We start from the raw sequence: 25,912 nt of genomic DNA, 5'->3' as shown, positions 1-25,912 counted from the left end.
AGAGACTGCATTGTAGTGATTCAAAGATAGGAAGATAGTGAATTGATCATCGGGGGATTTAAAGTAGTTTAAAGATATTTGTCATAGTTTGTTAAAAGTAAAGATAGATTGTGACTTTAGGTTAGATTCAAAGCATATGAGGCAATTTGTGCGTGAGCCTAGACAAGGCTGCTTTCCCTGAGCAGAATCACAGCAGGGTCACAGACCCCAATAAAACGGCCCTGCCTGCTTGCATAGAATGTTGACGAGAGATCTGTAGAGATCACTCATAGATTGATGTTTTTAAATGATTGTTCTATATTAAATTACTTTAATTAATTTAATTAATTACTAATTGGTTGAATTAATTATTCAGATCATTCATTATCTGTTTCACAAAACTTTGATCAATTGTTTTGTGATAATCTAATGATAATCATTCCTTTTTTGATATTTTGATAAATAGCTGAATGACTTCACAGGTTTGCATCAATGAAGTGTCAATGAATAATTCTAACTAATCATTCATTCCTTTCACTTAACGAGTCGATTTCTTTACAGGTTGTAATTAATAACTAATCATTCATTCCTTTCATTTAACAGTTGATTTATTTACAGGTTGTAATTAATATTTGTAATTTACATCTTTTATTTTAGTTAGGTCATTTCCACAGTGTTTGATTAAGGAATAGCAGAATAGTACATATTTGATAGTTGAGCAGTAAAAGGGTTTTTGTGGATCGGTGAATACTTAGGTGTTGATCAGCCTTTGTGATTTAATAATTGTGTTGACCAGAACTGTAATTAGTATTGAATGAGTAATTAAGTGACACATTCATAAACAATTAGGAAACACATTTAAGTATAAAGTACTTACACAGCTATTAGATTTAAGTTAATACTGCACTGACATACACAAGAGGCAAGTCTGTTATTCTGAAGTTGCAGGGTTTTTGTGGGGATGGTCAATACAGTTATATTGGACTAGCATTTGTTTAGCAAACAAGACAAAATAAGGTGGGTTGTAAGAAGCGTACACCTTATCTAATATAGAATATTGTCAGCATATTGAGCAAAGTAGAATGGGGTCGAATTCCACGAAGCTGTTAAAAGATATTAGTGAACATCGTGGAATGTTGGCTACGTTATCCCCTATGGCTGTAGTGGAAAAAATGAATCCTCTTGTTAGGGAAATTAGCAAAATGTCTACGAAATGGAATAGCCGTTGGGCATACATTGAACAGCCGTGGCCGAAAGAGGGCAGCATTAATTTACAATTAATTGCAACATTGGAAATACTTATCAATGGGCACAAAGCACATCAAAGAGGAAAGATTAGATCAGAGAAACGCAAGTTAGAGTTAGCTATTTTAGATCTATTTAAGGTAGAGGGACAGAAAATAGCTCAGATGGAACCGGAAAAGAAAAAAGAATTGGCCAGAACACTGGAACAGAAACTGAACATTTCATCCCCAGACCTGTGTCCTGCCCCCAGTCCCCCTCCATATGCTAAGGCACTGGAGGATCATTCCCAGAAGAAGAAGAAGGAGCCAAGGGGAAAAGGGGACGACAGGAGTGACGAGGAAGATGACAGCGAAGATGGCAGTGAAGACTCAAGTGATGACGACAATGCAGATGGAGGCTACAACGCGCAGGTCAGGAAGATGATAGCCACAGCCGAAAGGAAAGGTGGGAGAAGACGCCCGGAGAAAGAGGGAGATTGTCACCGAATGTCATCAAATACATTAAAGAACTGTCCAGTGCTGATTCGGGGTAACAAGATGGAATATCATCCGTGGCATCATACAGATTTGTCTGAAGTGATCGAGAAACTCCCAGTTCTTCAAGAGGGAGGACATTCGTGGACGCGAGAGGTCGACGTGATACTGACAGGAACGCAGGCCGCGATGGGAGACCTGAAAAGACTCTTAGCTTTTATTGCAGGATTGGATACAATGCAGGAAATATTGATGAAGGCAGGACTTCATAGATATATCAATACATCAGTTTATGATCCAGAGCTCTTCGCAGCAAACAGAGGCAGGCTGTGGAAAGCAATCAGAGAGACCTACCCTACTCACATTCACCCAGACAATATCATTGTGAAGCCACTGGGGGGGGATGAGAATCCCAGGGGTTATATTGCCCGTGTGCACTCTCAATGGAGAAGTGTGACAGGGAAAGACGCTGAAGATAACCCCTTAGAAAAATCCATAATCAGGGAAAAAATACAAGAAGGGCTTCCTACCCCAGTTAAGGATAAGCTAGCAGAAGTGGTGGGGCTACGACACATGAACAAAGCTGTTTATATAGACCACGTAGCTCATCAAGTTGAGTTATATCGAAAGAACATTCAGATACAGAAGGCACGAGACGAAGAATCCCTCAGAATATTAACTCAAGTGCAATTGACAGAAGGCAAGAAAACCAGAGAGAGAGAGCAGACTATAGCCCTACAGGTCCCATCTCAGCCACAGCAACTGCAAATTGTCCCTCCCCAGTCATACCCACAGGGGCCACAAGGGGGGAATCCATACCCACAGGGGCCACAAGGGGGGAATCCATACCCACAGGGGCCACAAGGGGGGTATCCATACCCACAAGGGCCACCAGGGGTGCAAGCGGTTCCATACCAGATGTACACACAGCCTGGCCAAGGACCACCACCAGGGGGATGGACAGCAGCAGGGAAGGAGATGCTAGAACCATGCCAATGCGACCAGAATGGACATCTAGCCTGTGCCTGCTGCAACAGGCCCCAGGGGGGCGCAGGGGGGAGCCAAGGAGGAGGATATTGGCCCCCTACTACACCTGCTCCAGGAGTGATGAACCCTTACGGAGGCCCAGCAGCTGGCCTATAGGGGTGCCCGGAAGATCCGAGTGGGAGGTGCCAGCTGGTGGTGACAAAGAAGCCTGAAGGCGCCACACACCTCCCTATGTCTAGAGAATATGTGAAGACAATCGGATTTGAGGGAATTAAACAGCTGATTCCTACAACTGAGCTTGTAGACTTAGAGTACAAGGGACAGAGAGCAACTCTGTCAACACTTGTGTCAGAACACACGCCAACAGGGCTGCTAGGGAGAGATGCTCTATGCCAATTGAACTGTACAGTAAAATGCACACCTGACGGCTGTCAGGTGACGGTGCCATCCGGTGTTCAGATTCCATCGACAGCCAGAGTGATTAAGCATAGAACAGACCTACAAGCTTTGCCTTTAAAGGGAGCTGATATAGAATATTGGGTTGATGGGTCTTGTTACGGGGTAGGAGAAACGTTGTGCGCTGGGTATTCCTTAGTTAAAGCACAGAATTCAAAGTTTATTGTAGAACAGGCTGAGGCAGTTCCTCAGCCTTGCTCGGCTCAGTTGGCTGAATTGATTGCCCTCACAGAAGCATGCAACTTGGGAACCGGACGGAGAGTGACAGTGTACACCGACTCTGCCTATGCACATAATGTTTGTCATTTTAATGGAGCTGTATGGAGGGGGCGGGGTTTTAAGAGAACTGATGGTACGCCTATACAGCATCACGCACAGATCATGAAGCTGTTACAAGCCATGATGAAGCCAAAGGAATTAGCCATAGTGAAGTGTGCCACACACAGGTCTGACTCATCACATGTCACACAAGGTAACAGGGCTGCAGAAGATGCAGCCAAAGCCATTACAGGAGCAGACAAGGCAGGTAAAGGTCTTCTGGTCACACATGAAAAGCAATTACAGGGCATGGTCACACTTGAGGATTTATTGATGTTACAGAGTAGAGTAACTACGTTAGACAAGAACGTTTGGCTAGCAAGGGGGACAAGTCAGGATGACACAGGTCTATGGAGGAATCATGAGGGGTTGGTTGTAGCACCCTCAGATTTATTAGGCATGTTAATACAGGAAGCTCATGGATTAGCACATGTGGCTAGGGGGGAGGTAAGACGCAAGATCACCAAGAAATATGGGTTTTGGAGTCCATATTTGATGGAACAGATTGACCATGCTTTAGGTCAATGTGGGGTCTGTTGGAGAAACAACATCAGAGTGGGTACACCAGTGGTGTCTGGGCATATCCCTACCCCAATAGGGCCACAGGTGGTGGACAGGGGGGTGGATGTACAGAGTAGGCAGGATGTTGTGCCAACAGGTGCCGAGGTCCCCAGAGAACCTGAGAAGGAGGAGCTACGACGAGATGCTGTGGTGTTGCCAGAGCCAGTGGCAATGCCAGTGTTACAGCCAGTGACATTACCGGCAGTGCCTGAAACCGAGGGGACAGTGGAAAGCTGTCCAGATGCCAATGAACCAGAAACCAACGAAGCAGAGAGTGCTGACAGTCTGGAGGTCCAGCCTGGGAGTGTCCAAAGCCTGGACACCTGTGCTACTGGGGATGCTGGCGAGTGCCTGCACCATGCTTCAGATGATGCTGAGAGCGACTCCCCAGACCTTGATCAGCGTGGGAGGGGACCAGGCGGCTGCCCGAACCTCAATGACACTGACGGACGACGACCAGTTAGGAAAAGATTAAAGACTATGAATAGGGTAGTGAAGCAGCAGATCAAAGGGAACGACGGGAATGGACAGCAGATGATAGCATGGCTGGAAACGGTCTTAGGGGCATGGGAAACGTACTTTGCCAAGATAGGAGCACCTATTATAGCAGACATGATTTTTGACTTTCTTAGGAGGCAGGGCCTCATTGACTGTTTTTGGAAAATCAGTCACTCAGTCCACGTTAATGAACTTTTCAGAAGACTAGTCCTCACCTGAGGTGAAGATCTATGCATTAATGCATTCCCTTTGTCCTATGCTTACTGTTGGAGAATTATGTGTTATGATAACTGAATGTCATTATTTGTGTATTGTTTGTTTGTTTCTATATCGTGTGATTGAGGTCAGTTGAGAAGTGATGTGGTGGTTATACAAAGCTAGGAGAGAGGTTCTGTTCCTAGCGCAACGAAAATGGAAAGCTCCTGACTATGAAAGTGTTATCAATCTGAGACAGCGGTAAAGGCTGTTCTCCAACTGGGTACAAGTGCTAGTAACCTCTGACCCTGACGCTTCAAGGACAAAGAAAACATCGGTCGTTGGAAGTTTCTGTATTGATTTGTGCATGATGAACTGTGTTTAGTTTAATTGTGATTGTTATTTTCAAAATTCTTTTTATTATTGGTTGTTTTTTATTTTTTGTTTATGATATCTTTGGTTCCTAATACTGGTCCTGGGTTGGTCTGTGTTATTGTGCTTCTTGTGTTGTGTGTTGGTGTAGTTTTTCTGTCTGTTGTTGTTTATTTTTTAATTTTTAATTTTATTTAAAAAAAAAAAAAAAAATTTGGGGGGATGTTTTGTGGGGTTTTGTGTTTTTGTTTTAGTTTTATGGTAGTTTAGTTTCGGAACACCCTCTGGGTGGTCCGAGGGGGGATGTGTCGTATATTTCTGTAGTATGTATGATCTATGTATGAATATGTAGTATGTTTTAGACACACACACATACCGGGGCATGCAGGGACATGATGCCCTCTAGCAATGAGGGTTCTATGGCAACCAGATGACCAGCAGGGACCTTTGGGGGTTGGGCAGGGACACACACACACGCTGGCCCCTCCCCTCTGGAGCGGAACGGGGAGAGAGAGGGAGGGAGCGCTCTTCCCACCCGAGGTCCATGGAGAACGCATGTAATGTATAAATCTGCCTGTAACTGATTAAATTGTCTTAAACTAACTGTTCTTTGATTCATAATCAATAAGAATACACGACACGCCAATACCCAGAACTGTTCAAAAGCGTGCCGAAGCGAGCCGTGCTGACCCGAGCCGGGCCCGGTAGTGGAAAAGCGCCAGAAGTGTCTTACCGTCTATTTCTCGCTTCAGCTCGTCTACCATAGCTCTCTGCTCTCCTAGGTAATTCACTGTAGTGGTGAGTTGAGTACTCAGCTTCCCCACCAGAGCTTTTAGCTCTCTCAGCTCAGTGTAGATGTTCACATTGGAACCGACAGAACCTTCAGAACCCTCGGAAGACTTGACCTCCGCTACCTGAGCCAAACACACACAGCTCAGAAGTGGAAGCCAGAGTGTGGGTGCCATCTTCATCATTATCATTGTAGCGACTAGATAGAGGAGATGTACTTCTTTTATCCAACTGTATTGAATTCCAGTAGGTAGTTATAATAATAATAATAATATTCAATGTTTTGGTCATTTACTTAATGCTTGAATGTCACTACTGGAACGTCTGTAAATAAGGCTATAATACTGTCTCTAACGGGTAAGTAACTCAGTAGGCTATAATATGATAAACGATGAACTCCAGAACTCTCAACTCTCGACACGCTTCCTCTCACAACGTAACACCAAACTGACTGGTACACACAGGGTTTTACCCCAACTGGCGAATGTCTTAGTGACATACACCCTATAATTTCCAGAGCCTTTTCTACACCCATTGCTACCTAGTTAACTATATAACACTACTTTACATTGTTAGCAGGCTCACAAAACAAGCTGTGTTAGTTGACTAGCGATGTGTCATTGACTTTCAAGAACGCTTAGCTCAAGCTTTTATTTTGAAGTTGCGAAAACGGAAGTTGAGAAACATTGCCTTAAGCCTTTTGCACGCCAAGCCCTCAACCTGGTCCCTGCTGTGTTCAGATAACATTATGTGCATCACTTCAGACTTGAAATGTAAGTTGTTAACCAAAGTGTACATTATATCGCTGGCTGAGTCAATGCTTTTTTTTTTTTTTGCTTGATCAAAAGTTATTGATGACTGAATTTGAGTCATGAATGATTGCAAAGAAAACAGCCATTTATATAGTTTATAATAGATGTGTTCATAACAATTTCTATGTATTATGGTGTTTAGTCTTACCTGAAGTTCAACAGTCCTTCTTTTGCATTTGTGCTTCAGTTAATATTACATTGTAATTACAATGTACATTTTTCAATGATGAATATAGTAGGTCATTAATGTAGGAGGCTGTTAAAGACAAACATGGAGTAGACTTCATCACATGTATTCAGAGCTGAGTCATCATGAAGGCTGTCATCTCTCCTTTCATAACCACTGCATTCATCTCAATAAACATCAGTGTGATTATTCAAAGAATTGTGTGTCATTTAAAAATGTGTATTTGCTGGAGAATAAGACAGGAAACAAGGAAACATACAACACTTTTATCGTTACTTCACATAAAAGTTAAAGTGACTTAAAACAGGATGAACAGAGCAAATAAGAGAACAGAACAGAGGACAGGAGACGGTTGGCGTCAGGATGTTCTCAGCCCTCCACCTCCTCCTCTCAGCCCTCCGCCTCCTCCTCCTCATCAAACTCCCCCTCCTCCTCGGCAGTGGCGTCCTGGTACTGTTGGTACTCTGACACCAGGTCGTTCATGTTGCTCTCCGCCTCGGTGAACTCCATCTCGTCCATGCCCTCGCCCGTGTACCAGTGGAGGAAGGCCTTGCGGCGGAACATGGCGGTGAACTGCTCTGAGATGCGCTTGAACAGCTCCTGGATGGCCGTGCTGTTGCCGATGAACGTCGCGGCCATCTTGAGCCCCCGGGGCGGGATATCGCACACGGCCGTCTTGACGTTGTTGGGGATCCATTCCACGAAGTAGCTGCTGTTCTTGTTCTGAACGTTCAGCATCTGCTCGTCCACCTCCTTCATGGACATGCGGCCGCGGAAGATGGCCGCCACGGTCAGGTAGCGCCCGTGCCGCGGGTCGCACGCCGCCATCATGTTCTTGGCGTCGAACATCTGCTGCGTGAGCTCGGGGACGGTGAGGGCGCGGTACTGCTGGCTCCCCCTGCTGGTGAGAGGGGCGAAGCCCGGCATGAAGAAGTGCAGGCGGGGGAAGGGCACCATGTTGACAGCCAGCTTGCGCAGGTCGGCGTTCAGCTGGCCAGGGAAGCGCAGGCAGGTGGTGACGCCACTCATGGTGGCCGAGACCAGGTGGTTCAGGTCTCCGTACGTGGGGGTGGTGAGCTTCAGCGTGCGGAAGCAGATGTCGTACAGGGCCTCGTTGTCGATGCAGAAGGTCTCGTCCGTGTTCTCTACGAGTTGGTGCACTGACAGAGTGGCGTTGTACGGCTCCACCACGGTGTCTGACACTTTAGGAGAGGGCACCACGCTGAAGGTGTTCATGATCCTGTCGGGGTATTCTTCACGGATCTTACTGATCATTAGAGTTCCCATGCCGGACCCCGTGCCCCCACCCAGGGAGTGGGTCAGCTGGAAGCCCTGGAGACAGTCGCAGCTCTCCGCCTCCTTCCGCACCACGTCCAGGACCGAGTCCACCAGCTCCGCTCCCTCTGTGTAATGTCCTTTGGCCCAGTTGTTGCCAGCACCACTCTGTCCTGTGAACAGTAAACATTTTAAGAAATTAGGTAGAAGACAGTATAAACCTGTTATATTATATGTTAAAAACATTTAACAATTTCTCCAGCTGAGCCTTTGTTTTCAACACAAACACTTGAAATGTAATATTTGTTTAGCTACATCAAATGCAGATCAAAAACCTATGAAATCTTCTCACCGAATATAAAATTATCTGGTCTAAAGATCTGTCCAAAGGGTCCGGAGCGAACAGAGTCCATAGTGCCGGGCTCCAGATCCACCAAGACGGCTCTGGGGACATATTTTCCTCCTGTTGGAACACAAATGTAATAGAATGAATGTCATAACTTTACTTATGACTGTCACTAGTAGCAGCACATTACAGCTATATATTTATATAACATATAACCTTTATTTGTATAGCACTTTTCCTGCAAACGTTGCAGCTCAAAGTGCTTCAACATATCCACACAGCATAAAAATAACAATAGAACAATAGTAATCAATAAAACACACAAAGGCAATCATATAAACTACATAACAAAACAAGAATAAACCATATAATCCATGGGGCATGGAACAAAGATGAACAAAATAACTAAATGATATAAGAATTACTATAAGATTTAAACAAGTAAATACAAATATATATTCATCAACTAACACAGTGGTTCTCAACCCTCTCCTCATCCGCTCCACATATTTGATCTGTTCCACCACCACCAGCACACCTGATCCAACTAACCACGTACAAATCAATTAGGATTTGTACTTGATTAGTTGGATCGGGTGTGCTGGTGGTGGTGGAACAGATCAAATAATGTGGAGCGGCTGGGGTTCGATGAGGAGAGGGTTGAGAAGATACATTTAGGAAAATAATTTCATTTCAAAGTAATTTAAAGGCAATATTAAATCGTTTTTAGTCTTTTTTTCCCCCAACAGATCTGTGCATGTCACCCACCTGTCGCCTCATTGAAGTAGACGTTGATCCTCTCCAGCTGCAGGTCGCTGTCCCCTTGGTAGGTCCCCGTGGGGTCGATGCCGTGTTCATCACTGATCACCTCCCAGAACTGATACAGCAGGTGGAGGAAGAGAGAAGGTAGAGAGAGACAGAGAGAGAGAGACAGAGAGACAGAGAGAATGAGAGAGACAGAGAGAATGAGAGAGACAGAGAGACAGAAAGAGAGAGACAAGGGTTCGTGTTGTTTCCATGGTTGCAGCCAGTCAAACATTGCCGATAACGCTTCATAAGTTCATGGGATATGACTTGAACTAATAAATAACGCGCAAAACTGATGTTACTCCTTAATAAACATAGGTGTATATTGGCTAGCAAACCAGCTAATGTGTCCTGTTCAGTTAGCAGTTGAAGAAGCTTCAGACAGCGACAGACAGACAGGCAGCTAATTATTCAACTAGCTAGCTGCTTTATATAAGGCCTCTAACAAAACAACCCACCTTTGCGCCGATCTGATTTCCACATTGACCCGCTTGTAAATGAACTATTTCCCTCATTTTACGATTTAAAGTATTGTATTATTTTAAAAAAGAATAATAAACAACTCTTGATGATAAGCTATGCTAACCCGATGCACCGGTGGACGTTCCTCTGCGACTAAAGCTGCGTGCACACCAGGTCATTGCGTTGCACCGGAAGTCATTCATCTCAATGGGGCAGTTGGAGAAGGGTCCAGCTGCAGACATCAAATCCATCACCCGGAAACGTGATGTACCATTTGGTTGGAGCGCGTCATCGTAAGCGCGTCGGTAAGTAACCGCGAGAAACCGCGAGATTTTGAAGGATCTTAAATGGACGCCGACATTTTATTCATAGCTTTCATGTGACGTCACAGCATAGTGGAAACGCCCACCTGACGGGCAAAAGGCACTTTTTGCGGGCAAAACCCACTTTTTGCGGGTTAATAACTTTGATTTCCCGTGGGTTAGGAAAATAATTCCAACGTGTCCGGATAGAGTAGAAGACAGGGAATCCAACACTATTTGAATGGAGTCGATCCTCCACTCCTATCACCGTGGACACAGCAAGGAGCGAATTCCCGGATATAAATATTCCCTCGCCTCGCTGACAGCGGGAGTTGGGAGTTTCGTCCAGCAGCCGGTGAACGCCCGGTTGATCGAGTTTCATATTAAAAGTATATCTTCTCGGGGTGTCAGCGCGGTGGTTAAGTACTCAAAATGACCGTATACTGATGGTGAATTTAGCAATAATAGTCTTATGTTTGTACCACCTCCATAACCGGTGTTATTCACGGGAAAAGCCGGTCAAGGAGGCACCCTTTGCAGGTCAATAACTTTGATTCTCCGGGGGTTAGGAAAATAATTCCAACGTGTCCGGATAGAGTAGAAGACGGGGAATCCAACACTATTTGAATGGAGTCGATCCTCCACTCCTATCACCGTGGACACAGCAAGGAGCGAATTCCCGGGTAGAAATATTCCCTCGCCTCGCTGACAGCGGGAGTTGGGAGTTTCGTCCAGCAGCCGGTGAACGCCCGGTTGATCGAGTTTCATATTAAAAGTATATCTTCTCGGGGTGTCAGCGCGGTGGTTAAGGGCTCAAAATGACCGTATACTGATGGTGAATTTAGCAATAATAGTCTTATGTTTGTACCACCTCCATAACCGGTGTTATTCACGGGAAAAGCCGGTCAAGGAGGCACCCTTTGCAGGTCAATAACTTTGATTCTCCGGGGGTTAGGAAAATAATTCCAACGTGTCCGGATAGAGTAGAAGACAGGGAATCCAACACTATTTGAATGGTGTCAATCCTCCACTCCTATCACCGTCGTGTATCTTGATAGTTCTTCATGAGTGAGGTGGTCTAAATAGTAGGCAGCCATGTTGAGCGATGTTGCTATGATACTTTTTACCCGTCAGTTTGGTGGTTGCTAGGGAAGAAACCACGTGACTGAAAGCTATGAATAGGACATTTAACGAACAATAATTTGAACACGCAATTGATAAGAAGAAGAAGAAGAAGAATTACAAATACAATGGCAAATGCAGCTCAGGTGAGAATTTCGAAATATTATTAATGAACATGTTATAGTTTTCAGATGTGTATTTATTATTTAGGTTGTTGCATGTGTTACGCGGCTGTTTCGCACGTAGTTTTGTTCATCTGGCTTGGCTAATTGGGTAATCCTATGTGGTTTAGCGTTATCAGAGATATTAGAGAGATATTAGATTAGATTCAACTTTATTGTCATTGCTGAGTACAAGTACCAACAACAAAATGCAGTTATGCATATAACCAGAAGTGCAAATAGTGACAAAACAAAGATAATGATGTACAGCTGGCAGGGCTAAAAAACGCAGCGTTGTCTTCAACCACTTAATGTAATTTAAAAGTTCACAATAGCTACATTCTCAGATGTCTACCGATTACTTATCCCCCTATTTTTATTGCTTGTTTTCTTGTTTTTGAGAGCTGACTTTTTGCAGGCGCCGAGCTGTGGTCCCGAGCAGAGGGATGACTGGCCACCAACGGAGCTGTCCGTGTCTGACCACTGGGGGTTGGACACAACACTGAACACTACACTGGACACTGGACACAACACTGAACACTACACTACACTGGACACTGGACACAACACTGAACACTACACTGGACACAACACTGAACACTACACTACACTGGACACTGGACACAACACTGAACACTACACTGGACACTGGACACAACACTGAACACTACACTACACTGGACACAACACTGAACACTACACTACACTGGACACTGGACACAACACTGAACACTACACTGGACACTGGACGCAACACTGAACACTACACTACACTGGACACAACACTGAACACTACACTACACTGGACACTGGACACAACACTGAACACTACACTACACTGGACACAACACTGAACACTACACTGGACACTGGACACAACACTGAACACTACACTGGACACTGGACACAACACTGAACACTACACTACACTGGACACAACACTGAACACTACACTGGACACTGGACACAACACTGAACACTACACTGGACACTGGACACAACACTGAACACTACACTACACTGGACACAACACTGAACACTACACTACACTGGACACAACACTGAACACTACACTACACTGGACACAACACTGAACACTACACTGGACACTGGACACAACACTGAACACTACACTACACTGGACACTGGACACAACACTGAACACTACACTGGACACTGGACACAACACTGAACACTACACTACACTGGACACGGAACATCTGTCATTACGTGAAGCGCATTGAGTCGCATCTTGTAAGAAATGCGCTATACAAATAAAACTTGAATTGATTTGATCCCTTGTACACTTTTTTGGGCATTTGCGTTGCAACACACCTGTACATTGTGCACTCTACCCTAAGGCCCTTATTTTACTCTAGACAGAAGGGTCGTAACACTTGTTATTAATTCCATTTGGTATACCTCAAACTTTCTTGCATTTCTGGTGTTTGCATTTTACATATTCTAAATATATGCTATCTACATGTCGCACTGGATGGGGTTAGTGCTGTTGACTCATCAGAAAGTAAAGACTAATTCACAGAGTGTATGAAGATTCCAGTAAGGGTTTTGTGAAGGAGCCCTAGTGCTGTTGACTCATCAGAAATAGAATGTTTTATTTAGCTCATCAGTGGGCACTCAGCACCATGGACACCTCCAGCCCAGCACCTTGCACCACGGTTCCTGCCCTGCTCCATGGATTACAACGATGATCGCCTGACTGCCTGTCCCCTCAAACCTGTTTGACCTAATAAAGTCCCACACCTGGGGTCATTGACATTCTTTTATTTATATACAGTTAGGTCTGGAAGTATTTGGACAGTGACACAATTTCCATAATTTGGGCTCTGTATGCCACCACAAAGGATTTGAAATGAAACAATCAAGATGTAATTGAAGTGCAGACTTTCAGCTTTAATTCAAGGGGTTGTACAAAAATATTGTATGAAACATTTAGGAATTGCAACCATTTGTATACACAGTCCCCTATTTTCAGGAGCTCAAAAGTAATTGGACAAATTAACAATCATACAGTAAGTAAAATGTTCATTTTTAATACTTACTGTATGATACGTCGAGAATCCTTTGCAGGCAATGACTGCCTGAAGTCTGGAACACATGGACATCACCAAATGCTGGGTTTCCTCCTTTGTGATGCTTTGTCAGGCCTTTACTGCAGCAGTCTTCAGTTGTTGCTTGTTCGTGGGTCTTTCTGCCTTTAGTTTTGTCTTCAGCAAGTGAAATGCATGCTTGATTGGGTTGAGATCAGGTGATTGACTCTGGCCATTGCAGAATATTCCACTTCTTTGCCTTAAAAAAGTAGAGTTGACCAAAATCAACCGTTTGTAACATAATTTAAAAAGAAAGAAACCAGGGGCGCTTAGGTGGCGTAGCGGACGTAGCGTTGACCACGTAACCGCAGAGTTCCTGGTTCGATTCTGGCAGCGGACATATCCTGCATGTCATCCCTTCTCTCTCTCTCTCTCTCTCTCTCTCTCTCTCTCTCTCTCTCTCTCTCTCTCTCTCTCTCTCTCTCTCTCACCCATACTTCCTGTCATATCTCTACTGTCTCTATCACAATAAAAAAGACAAATATGAGTGGGACTGCCCCACTCAGGGAAAAAAAGAAGAAAGAAACCACTGGTGAGCTCAACTGATTAAAGGCCGGTTTAGGCTTCTGCGTAAAGTCGACGCCGTAGGCTACGCGTAAGCTTACGTAGTCCCGCATGACCGTGCGTAGCCTTGACGTGCTCCTCTCAAAAAATCTAACCACGCGTCAGAGCGCACGTAACCGTAAGCTCTGTGATTGGTCCGCTTGGTAGCACATGATTCAGACAAGATTTCGACTCTCTCGTCGCCCAAAATGCGGAAGTCATGACAGAAATGTCATTCACCTTTTCTGTAATTACTTATTAATAAAGATTTGAAAAATTATGATAACCATCGTATTATCTTAGTTTAATGTAATTTCAATGCATCATAGAACTTTTATTTACAACAAGCATACCAACAAAAAGATCGCTATTATGCCGCTTTGAGCTTTGAGCTCCGTTGAGTTCCTAACCGGAAGAGGCACAGCACAGGGGCTGAAAACACACTGCCACCTAGCGATGTGACGGTGTAATTGCAGCGCGGACCAACGTCGAACTATAAACTTGGAGAGCCCTCGCGTAGTCTACGGCGTAGCCGCACGTAAATTCGACGCAGAAGCCTAAACCGGCCTTTAGTCTCTGAAGGCAAAGGATAGCTATTTGACAACAAACATATCATTTTCCCCTCTCAGAACTCTTAAAAAATACAGAAAGTATTTTAAAAGCCTTTAATAATAATCCATCACCAATGCATGCTATATGTAACTATTTCATATTTGTTCATTGTATTGCTTGGTAACATGAAAAACAGTATACAGTGAATTGAGCCAATTTCACCTACATTTCAATGATAACCCCAGGCACTAAGGTTTACATTTTCAATACAAGTCTGCATTTTAAAACTGCAATTTGAATTATAATTTCGTATTCTCACCTGAAAAGTCATGTTCGTCCATTGTCGTCCGTAATTAATATAGTATAATGTAAGGTTACCGCTGTGCGACTGTCTTGTTTGCGAGCAAAGAAGAACTAATTGATTAGAGTTGTTCAGAAGTCCTAACAATGCGTCTGTATTGTGATGCTGTATGGAAGAGATGAATTATGATTCCTCGCAACCGCAACATTCGATTACGTGCATTACGCAATCAAGGAATTCTATGGAATTCTATTACCGACAGTAAAATAGTTTTTTCGCGAAATTGCTTTGAAAAGCAGGTCTAATCAAATGATGCGCTTGTTGGCCCACACACACACACACACACACACACACACACACACACACACACACACACACACACACACACACACACACACACACACACACACACACACACACACACACACATCATGCGCTATAATATCAGTGACTCAACCTTTTAGTCTCGGGTAAAGGAAATCCACTCACACGCATTCTAAGTAACGGCACACACCTGCTTGCCTTTTATCACAGTGCAACCTCACCGTTGCTTTCTACTATGGAAGCATATAGTGGACTCAATTCAAATGTTAATGCAATTTGAGATTGCAATTGCATGACTGAAAGAATGCATGCAAAAGTGGAACATGCAATTGCAAAAATGTTAATGCAATTTGAGATTGCAATTGCATGTTCCACTTTTGCATGCATTCTTTCAGTCATATGGAAGCATATTATGCTGTATGACCCTGCTATTACATACAATACTGCAATGATGCATTACCGACTGTTCCCACTAGATGGCGCTAGCCGAGCGTATAAGACTGAAGAACTCACCCTGTTGGTCTCTTGCTACTGTGCCTTTGCAATGCTAGTTACTAAAGTTAGTTATTAAAGTATCAGTGTTAGTTACTGTTGCTACTGCATTCATTCCTACATGCTAGCCGGCTACAACACTACACTTCCTTATAACATTTTCTCACCATTTTCTCACCAATGTACGAAAGGCGCTATATAAATAAAGCTTTACTTACTTACTTACTTACCATTCTTGCTATTTTTCATAGAGCCCTAAAAGCTTGAATCTTGAGATGTATTGCCAATAGTGTTGTTTCCAGTCCAGGGGCGCCACCTCCCAGTCAAACTGAAGAATTGATCATGTTTATCATGATACTGTAGGTAGGAGGACTAAGGAATGTTGCCATTCGATTAACTAAGAGACTAAACTGTGGTGTGTGGAGAGGTCAAAGTAGGAATACTCAGCACTCAAGTTGAGGGGGGATGAGGGGGGATGAGGGGGGATGGCATCCCCCCTGAAATAAAAACGGTAAAAATCATCATCCCCCTTTTCCATCCCTTATGTCATTATATCAATGAACGTGGAATAAAAAAAATATTTTGCAGTAATTGTCCTCTTCATTTGACCCTAACTATGTAAGAGCAGTGGTGCCATGGTAGCCCGGGGACCGACTCCAATTCTGAGGTGCCTCGGTCAAGAGCAATGACAGGAGTATCTGACACCTAACATCCATAACATGCGTGTTGTTTTAGGAGTATAATAATGATCTTTATGCTTTAATAATAATAATCAAAAGGGTACACAGTTTGTCTCCCACACTCTGCACTGTCATCAGCACAAATTGTCCCCATATGATAAAATCCACCATCCCCCCTGATTTTCTTTTACAACTTGACTACTGGGAATACATGACAAATATATAGCAGTGCTACACTAGTGCAAACTTTCCCTGAAACAAGTTGGTGTGTTGAATAGCCACTGGGCACGCAGTAATGACTTGAACACATGGTAAACTCCCCAGGATAGCCTAACGATGACTGATGGATAGATGATTCACTTACTTAGACAAATGTACTTGTTGTAATTCGCTTTGGATAAAGGTGTCTGCTAAATAACAATAATGTAAACAAATAAAATAACCTTAACTCCCTCATACCAATCTGGACTTAGTAGTACTTAACTCATCATAGTTGGGATATTTTGTCAATGAACAATGTTGGTCGTGCATGGTCATTTAGCCTCATTTGGTGTTCTGATGGCTGCTCTTAAAAAACATTCCAGACTTATTTGATTGGAAGTGGAATTTTCAGAAGGAGAGGGCCTGTAATGTTCAGAATTCAGATATGTTCTTCATTGGTGCTATTTAGATACATTCATTCTCACTTACTATGCAGTAGCTATTACACTACATAGTAGGTTCATTACCAAGATGACTGGGGCAATGTTTTTTTTCATAAACATTGGCTATAGTAGCCAGATGTTCTGAATGAATTCCTACAGAGATTCTGCTCTGGGATTCTGCAAAAACAGATATTTGTGGGTTGCGTGAGATTGTCGTCATTTGTAATCTCGTTCTGAAAGAGAGAACAGTCTTGTCTTCCCTGTTGCCCCCTCCCTCGGTCCTCGACTATAAAACCATGCCGTCTCCCACCAAAGAAGCACATCACTACCACCATCACTCCTCCATCTCCTCCACCAACAGCCTCCATCCAGCCTGTGAGTATCACATCAGCCATCTACTGTTGTCTGTGTTAGCTGTTCGCTTCTGTCTGTCGCCTTCTTGTCTCTGGACCCTGACATCACTTGGGTGTTGGGGTGTATTTGGTATTTGGTATTTGGTATTGGGTGTTGGGTGTATTTGGTATTGGGTGTTGGGTGTTGGGTGTTGGGTGTTGGGTGTATTTGGTATTGGGTATTGGGTGTTTGGGTGGATTCCATAGACACTATGGCAATAAAGATTCAAGGTGAAAAGATGCAAGAAGAGAGTAAACTGCCTGCATGTAAAGAGTGTTGTTGGGAGGGATTTTAGCTTGAAAAGGGGCTGAGAGAGGGGCTGTGAGAAGTGTTCGTGCTTTGAACCAGTAACTGCTCTAACCGTCATTTTGTCCGATTGTCCAACAACTGTGTATGTGTGTCTTCTATCTCTAAAATAGATTCTAAATACATTCCCTCTTTATTCCAGAATCATGAGCAGGAACTACATGTCCAAGTACGATGAGCTCCGCAGAGGAGACTACATGTGGTCCAACAACAAAGAATACAAGGCAGTGTTCCAGGTAAGACCGATGAATGAATGCATTAATAAATGCGATCAAAATGTGATCAAATTGACACATTGATTTCACTGTTCACATTAATCATGAACAACATTCAACACTAAGATCTCTCTCACCCTCCCTCTCTCTCTCTCTCTCTCTCTCTCTCTCTCTCTCTCTCTCACCCTCCCTCTCTCTCTCTCTCTCTCTCTCTCTCTCTCTCTCTCTCTCTCTCTCTCTCTCTCTCCCCATTTCTAGGATGATGGCAACTTTGTCCTCTACAACTGGAAGCCCGTGTGGAACTCCGACACCGCCGGCCAGCGCGACGCCTACCGCCTGTGCATGCAGGACGACTGCAACCTGGTGATGTACAAGAGGGACGAGAAGGCCATGTGGCACACCAACACACACCAGTCCAACGGCTGCCAGATGTGCCGTCTGTTCCTGAGGAACGATGGCACCCTGGTGATTGAGAAGGACGGAGAGGAGGTGTGGTCTTCTGCCATGTCCCGCGGACAGAAGTAGAACAGTCATGTGTGTCTCGTTCGATAATGTGGAGAGGAAATAAAAAAACAAAACAAAAAAGTGATGTGGCTCTTGTTCTTTCCATTTCTCATTGTTTGGTGTCTTATCTGGGTTATCGAGGGGACATTTGGACACCCCACCCATGACATTTAGTTCATTTTTTTAAAGAAATATGGACATCAATATTTGATCTTCTTTCAAATAATATCTAGAGATAAAGGTGATGTAGTGGAACCAAAAACAATGAAAATGTACCTTTGTTCTCATTTATTTAAAGAAAACATTAATAATGTAAATTCCTACTGAGGAAAAAGTTAGGACACCCTATGCCAGGGGTCGGCAATAGGCGGCCCGCGGGCCATTGCTGGCCCATCACCAATAATATTTGGCCCAGCAGAATATTTTGAGAATCCACTTTTTTTTTTTTTTTTTTTTTTTTTACAATATCGGACCGACAGTCCCACATATAGCGCCTATAATGTCCGAATAGAGAATCTACCTCTACCTGAATAATGCTTATTGTACTTTTATCCATGTTGAGAGTGAATGACACAGGGACAGACAATCAGGCAGCGGGGTGCACCGAAGCGCACTGACGCTGAACCCCTCATAGTGAATCATAAGTAGGTGGACAACGTGTAGTGCTGAAATAGCCGTGTGTGGTTTGAAAAAAATAACACCAGCTCAGTAAATAATTCAAACGTAATGTTTACGTATATGTGACTGCAACACACATATGAACAGTAACAAAGCAAATTCAGTTTAATATTCTGAAAAACATTGACAACAAAATTGGTGAAAAAAAGAAAAGAAAGAAAAGTAATCCGCTTATGCGAGGGGTGGTGGTGCATAGGCCTATGCTCCTGAAACGACAGAGCAAACACGCTATTAGGGATAATAATTACAATGAGCCATTCATTCAAAATATACAAAATACAATTAGGTTATTAAATACAATAACGACAGGCTTGGTACTCACTTAATGTGAAAAGTGGCATCTCCCATCGGTCAGTATTTGCTTGATATCTGGTTATATGGACGTCACTTTAATCCGCAGGCAGTTCTCAAGTTTTTTTTTGCATCAATCGATTCCTCTCGTGCGTCTTTATCACATTCATTGAGGAAAAGGACGACTCGCATGTATAGAAAGGGAACATTGTGAGCACGGAAGATGTGAGTCTCACAACGGCTTTGCGTTGATGAAACCAGGTAGGATGAACATTATAGTTCGCTGTCCATTCCTCTTTAAATGCCCTGTTTTCACCGTCAACTTTCCTCTTTAGACCTTTGGAGAGTGACATGATGTTTCTCTTGCTAGTTAGCAGGTTAAATGTTTAGCTAACTTCACCCGGCAGGCAAACAACCAATCCAATAATAATGTGACCTTGTCTGGGAGGAGGGGGGAATCATTCAGAATGAAAGTATGTTAAATAATTATTAGAATAAGCTAGGCTGCGCTACATCGTCAGTCCACACATTTATTATTCAAAACTATGGAAAAGGGTGAAACTACATTTCAACGTTGTTGAGAATCACAACACAAACTTGCTAGTCAAGCCAAAATACTGCAATGTAATGGATTGGACTGCTACCTAGTTAACTACAACACTACTTTACATTGTTACCTAGTTAACTACAACACTACTTTACATTGTTACCTAGTTAACTACAACACTACTTTACATTGTTACCTAGTTAACTACAACACTACTTTACATTGTTACCTAGTTAACTACAACACTACTTTACATTGTTACCTAGTTAACTAGAACACTACTTTACATTGTTACCTAGTTAACTAGAACACTACTTTACATTGTTACCTAGTTAACTACAACACTACTTTACATTGTTACCTAGTTAACTACAACACTACTTTACATTGTTACCTAGTTAACTACAACACTACTTTACATTGTTACCTAGTTAACTAGAACACTACTTTACATTGTTACCTAGTTAACTACAACACTACTTTACATTGTTACCTAGTTAACTACAACACTACTTTACATTGTTAGCAGGCTCACAAAACAAGCTGTGTTAGTTGACTAGCGATGTGTACATTTTTCGAAAGAAAAGTAAAAGCATTAGAACGTGTCACATTTTTTAACAATCAATTACTTATGAATGAATGAATGAATGAATGAATGGAATGAATGAATGGTCTTTATTGTCATTGCTACAGTACAGGTACCAAACAACGAAATTTAGGAGGGGTGGCTCCCCTGGAGTTAGGAAAGAAAAAAAAAAAAAAAAAAAAAAGAAGTTCGGGCCCGCCATCTAGTGGCTCAAAAAAAAATTGGCCCGAGGCCAAACCTAATTGCCGACCCCTGCCCTATGCCCTAATAGCTGGTATTGACCCCTTTGGCTGAAATAACCTCAATTAGATATTTCCTATAACTGTCTATCAGTCTCTGACATCGACTGGGAGAAAGTTATTGCCACTCCTCCATGCAGAATTCTTTCAGCTGTGTGATGTTTGAGCGGTGTCTTGCATGCACAGTCCGTTTCAAATCACCCCACAGCATCTCAATAGGATTAAGATCCGGGCTTTGACTTTGACTGGATACTATTTTGTTTCCAATCATAGCTAGCTAGCTAACTTATTTACTAGCAGCATGCCAGTCATTTGACTGAACTATTTACATTAGATATGTAAGTAAGCTAGCTAGCTAGCTAGCTAGCTAGCTATGATTGGAAACAAAATAGTATCCAGTTATGGAATTATATTTATTTATTATTATATTTATTACTACTGGCTGATGTGATGTGGGTTTGTTTAGCTAATGGCGAAACAACAAGCAGTAAAGTTTACTCAGGAATGTCTGCAACGCTTGCGTCAGCATGAACATGCGTCATGGCATTCGAAAGACCTGATTACATAATCCCGGACAAATGTTGGCAAGCGGACACTATTTGGCATAGGACAGCTCCTCCAAAATGATGTTCTAATCATTTGCATCTGATGTGGCACACTTGATTCTAATTGTAGGCATTTGAAGTAGTAATAAATGTGTGGGTGTCCAAACTTTTTCCTCACAAGAAAAATGCACATAAAAAAAAAAAAAGAAGTTGTATTTGTTTAGTTATACAGTATTACCTCCATCTCTTAATATTGTTAATATGAAGATCAAATGTCCATATGTTTAAATATATTAAAAAAGACAATGTGTCCTAGCTTTTTCACATGACTAGCTGTAATTATAGTTAGGAATACAGTATAATTCAATACATACAGTTAACTTACTGTTCATATGTATCATGTCAAATAGAGTACAGTATTTCTGGATGCACATAGAGTATAGATTTCCTTAGGATGAATAAGTGAATGATCACCTTATAGAAAACTATCTATTTCCACTATGAACCTATGCTCTACCGGTTAATTGTGTGCTGTGCCTGAACATAACTTTGACAAATCAGTGCATCTGTGAAATGATACTTGGTTGAAATAAAATGTAAGAAGGTGGACATTGAAAGCAGAAAGCCTTTGATAGGATAAAAGAGGACATAACAGGGGATATTAGTCTCACAATATGAATCACAGAAAACTCCCAAACAACCCATAGTGCTGTTCTGCATTTCACTGTTATACCATGAAGACCCGTGACTGGGGTTTTCCATAATACCTTAATGTCATCTGAGTCACATTTACAACAGTTCTGCTCACTGCTCATTCATCTGCAAATGAATCTAAACTTGATTTCGAGACTCTCACACACAGTGGTAGTGATGGTATCAAGTACATGCGATATAATTATGCAAAGGTCATTTGGTCACAGGCTCTACTAGTAGCAACTAAAGGCCAATGCACACGGCGTGCAGATTTGTCGCACGACAACATTCGATTCTCAATTCACACCACCGAAGTGAGTGGGTGTGAATGGAGAATCGGATGTTGTCGTGCGATAAAATTGGATCGCACGCCGTGTGCATTGTCTCATTCAAAACAATGGAATCGAATTCGGCGGTGCGACAAAATCGGGGCCGTGTGCATTGGCCTTTAGATATTAGTGGTGGGTATTAGTGGCTGGTTTGGAACTCAACATATCTTCCATATCCACATTTCAAGTTGGTCCTGTTGGACGTGGCAAAATGGAGATGGTTGACCCAGTAAAACAGTCTTTAGCTCTATTATAGAGAGTTGCAGAGGCTAACTGCAGTAACTACAATTGTTTTCAAAATTGAGTTATAAGTGAAATTGAACTTGTAAATATCAGTTTTATCTTGTGACAAAGTTTCAGTTCAATCTTGCTCCATTTTAGAGAAAAGGGATATAAAGAATACCTACAACACATTTGGCTGGATAGTCAAAGACCTTTAACACTAGAAGAGTCGTGAGGGGTCACGGTGACCCTTGTGAGTAAAAAAAATGAATCTATCTTTGCACTCGATCAAATTTCAGGACCCTCCTTTCATGACTTTTCCTAGATATGTGCGTTCTGCCACCCAGTATCCTTACATTTTCAAAATCACTTCAGGATAAGATAGTATAAAGCTGTTTTGTAGTTTTTCTGTGTAGGAGGCAGGCTAAAAAAAGAAGCGCCCTCTAGTGATCTCTGTGTGTAAATAGCAGATTTACATTCTAAAAAGGGGCGGCTCTACTAGTAGGTAAAATAGGCATGGATGTTGTAGTGTTAAAGCCATTTTTCTCAGTTTCACTGTTTGCGTAGCTACTGCGGTTAGCGTCTGCAGGGCAGTATTAATTAAGTATTAATTAAGTATTAATAGCTCTTACACAAAAAAGGGTTCTTGGGGTTCTTTATGGTTCCATTGAGGTGCAACAAAGTCATTTAGAGAACATCAAGCTTGTGTTTTTTGGAACCTGGTTCATCAAAAAGGTGATATGCACCTGTTAGAAGTTTGGAGGACACATGAACATGAGCATGATACAGTGGGGGAAAGAATTCATCCCAAAAAATGTAATTCAATTCATCATATTTCCATTGCAGCTATTCAGCATATTTCCATTGGTGCCTAGGGTGTCTTATATGTACAGTACCAGTCATACGTTTGGACACACTTTCCCATTCAATTGAATGTATATTCAATTTACTGTATCAAAGCACAGAACCTTTTTTTCATTCCACATAGAGCCCTTAGTTCTAAGAGGGTACTGCGTCAGCAGATCTCTGAACCTTACTGTGAAGGCACACAGAGGCCTCAGTTGTTGTAATCTTCATACTAAGTGTAAGGCAGGGCTCTTTACTGTGATTTAATGATGGTAATACACACACAGTATTGTGGGTTAAAGATCCACGCAAGAGTTCGCTCACGCGGTCGGTTGGCTACAGTACTGAATCTCTGGTTTGCTTATAGTTGTTGGAAAATACAAGATACCTGGCTGAATTCACTCTTTCATTAGTTGCTCAGAGGGTGAGATCTGTCAGCCCTGTCCATTATGCTTGGTTTCTATATACAGAGGATCATAATTCAACACAGAGGTATTACTGAATAAAACCCCTGGAAAGGACCCGAATGTCCTTTAGGTCATAATTATGGTTAATATTGTGTGAGAGACTACTAGAGTGTGTGGGAACACTAGGGGCTTAACCTGAAAGGTGACAATCATGTGGCAGTGTGTTTTTAATAGCACATTGAAAGAAGGAAGTGTTCAATTCCTGGCTCTGGGGTGTTGGGGTATACGGTTAGGTCCAGAAATATTTGGACAGTGACACAATTTCCATACTTTTGGCTTTTTTGCTGTTACAGAACTGGGCTACTTTAAAAAAAAAAAAAAAAAACAGTCTAATCTGGCCTTTCTATTCTTGAGGCTTGTGAATCGTTTGCATCTTGTGATGAACCCTCTGTATTTGCTCTCGTGAAGTCTTCTCTTTAAGGTAGACTTGGATAATGATATGCCTATATACCTCCTGGAGACTGTTCTTCACTTGCTGGATGGTGTGTGTTCCAAATGCAAATGTCACTCAAATGCCACTCAAATGCCACTCAAATGCCACTCAAACCTTTTACCTGCTTAACTGACACATAAATAATGAAGGAATAGCCCACACCTGTCTAAATATATATGGACCTAACTGTATGTTAGTCTAGACTAGAGGGAAGAAGGAGGGCCTCAACCAGCTGTGCAAATGTCACTCAAATGCCACTCAAACCTTTTACCTGCTTAACTGACACATAAATAATGAAGGAATAGCCCACACCTGTCTAAATATATATGGACCTAACTGTATGTTAGTCTAGACTAGAGGGAAGAAGGAGGGCCTCAACCAGCTGTCCAACTGTCACATAAAATGGTGCTCTTGGAACTCTTAATAGAGGTCACACATTTGCCTTAAGGATTCAGGTGCAAGCAATTAAGTTGTAAGTAGAAAACAACAATTATGTTTGAAGATGCCATACCAACATGAATGTATTTTGTCTTTGAATTTCCATAATCACATTAGTCTGGGCACATTTTACTTAATTGCCCCGCAAAAATAAAGACATATCTTGTCGACAAGAGATTGGATTATGGCTTGAGAGAGAGGGTGTTCTCCATCAAAGGGCTCCTCTCTTGGTTCTGCCTATAAAAGCTGCTGGTTCTGAAGGAGACGACACTTCACCTCGAGCTGCAACCTCATCAGACTCAACATCCACTCCACTGCCGGCCTGTGAGTATCAGAACTGTGATCTGTCGCTCTGTCTTTTACAGTTCTCTTCTCTTGGTCTGTGAAGCTGAATCATGATACATGATTTCTCTCCTTTTTCTGCAATAGTATCAGAACTGTGTGGCAGTAGTTTCTGTGTTATATCTATGTTATTATAGTTCTCTGCTTCATTGAAAATCTGCTCTGTTTTCACTGTCTCAGTAGCTCACAGTAGAAGAACTTCCTTCAAGCTTATTTAGTGATCTACCTAACTTGTCATTGCAGAATCATGTCCAGGAACTACATGTCCAAGTTCGACGAGCTCCGTAAGGGAGACTACCTCATGTCCAACAACCGTGAGTGGAAGGCCTGTTTCCAGGTGAGTGTCTGGAGCCTGAACGATACTATACTATAATACTAATAATATTATAATTTAAACATAAGGTTGGAGCATTGCAGTGCAGTTAAACCCATGTTTCCATCCTATCTGTCTTTCTAGGAGGACGGCAACTTCGTCATCTACAACTGGAAGCCCGTGTGGAACTCCGACACCGCTGGCCAGCGTGACGCCTACCGCCTGTGCATGCAGGACGACTGCAACTTCGTCATGTACAAGAGGGACAACAAGATGATGTGGCAGACCAAGACCCAGGCATCCGGTGGCTTCAAGATGTGCCGCTTCTTCCTGCGTAACGATGGCACCATGGTGGTGGAGAGGGACGGAGAGGAGGTGTGGTCCTCTGCCCAGTCCAAGGGATTCAAGTAAGAAGTGTGACCGCAGCTCGACCAGGGAGAGGAACGATGACCGCACATTCCATCTAGTGCTATTATCTGTTATCTCCCTTGTTCAATGTTCAATAAAGAGCATTTTGAATTGTATCTACTA

General features: G+C 42.6%; 3 protein-coding genes across 3 annotated transcripts; 2 read left to right on the top strand and 1 right to left on the bottom strand.

Moving 5' to 3' along the window:
- Window positions 1-7,181: 7,181 nt before the first annotated feature.
- Window positions 7,182-9,907, bottom strand: LOC308169637 (tubulin beta chain-like). Its single transcript, XM_080544344.1, has 4 exons — window positions 9,759-9,907; window positions 9,262-9,370; window positions 8,500-8,610; window positions 7,182-8,320 (listed from the first exon to the last, which is right to left on the bottom strand). The coding sequence occupies exons 1-4, from the start codon at window positions 9,813-9,815 to the stop codon at window positions 7,263-7,265; spliced, it is 1,335 nt and encodes a 444-aa protein (XP_080400470.1). The 5' UTR covers window positions 9,816-9,907; the 3' UTR covers window positions 7,182-7,262.
- Window positions 9,908-17,839: 7,932 nt separating this feature from the next.
- LOC308169250 (B-type lectin plumieribetin-like) lies at window positions 17,840-18,433 on the top strand (the record flags this gene model as incomplete). The annotated part of the gene is made up of 2 exons (XM_080543926.1): window positions 17,840-17,929; window positions 18,167-18,433. The coding sequence occupies 2 exons, from the start codon at window positions 17,840-17,842 to the stop codon at window positions 18,431-18,433; spliced, it is 357 nt and encodes a 118-aa protein (XP_080400052.1).
- Window positions 18,434-25,315: 6,882 nt separating this feature from the next.
- LOC308169120 (B-type lectin plumieribetin-like) lies at window positions 25,316-25,792 on the top strand (the record flags this gene model as incomplete). Its single annotated transcript, XM_080543765.1, has 2 exons — window positions 25,316-25,405; window positions 25,526-25,792. The coding sequence occupies 2 exons, from the start codon at window positions 25,316-25,318 to the stop codon at window positions 25,790-25,792; spliced, it is 357 nt and encodes a 118-aa protein (XP_080399891.1).
- Window positions 25,793-25,912: the final 120 nt, after the last annotated feature.

The sequence above is a fragment of the Nansenia antarctica genome (assembly GCF_963989245.1).
Source record: "Nansenia antarctica genome assembly, chromosome: 13".
NCBI lineage: Eukaryota > Metazoa > Chordata > Actinopteri > Argentiniformes > Microstomatidae > Nansenia > Nansenia antarctica.
The sequence above is the reverse complement of the archived record's forward strand: the minus strand, read 5'-3'. Positions and strand labels throughout refer to the sequence as shown.

Excerpts from the sequence above, each read along its gene's own strand:
- LOC308169637 (XM_080544344.1), bottom strand. The coding sequence starts at position 9,815 with ATGAGGGAAATAGTTCATTTACAAGCGGGTCAATGTGGAAATCAGATC. Across the intron at positions 9,371-9,758 it reads GAAATCAGATCGGCGCAAAG|TTCTGGGAGGTGATCAGTGA; the intron begins GTGGGTTGTTTT and ends CTGCTGTATCAG. Across the intron at positions 8,321-8,499 it reads ACCAGATAATTTTATATTCG|GACAGAGTGGTGCTGGCAAC; the intron begins GTGAGAAGATTT and ends TACTGTTCACAG.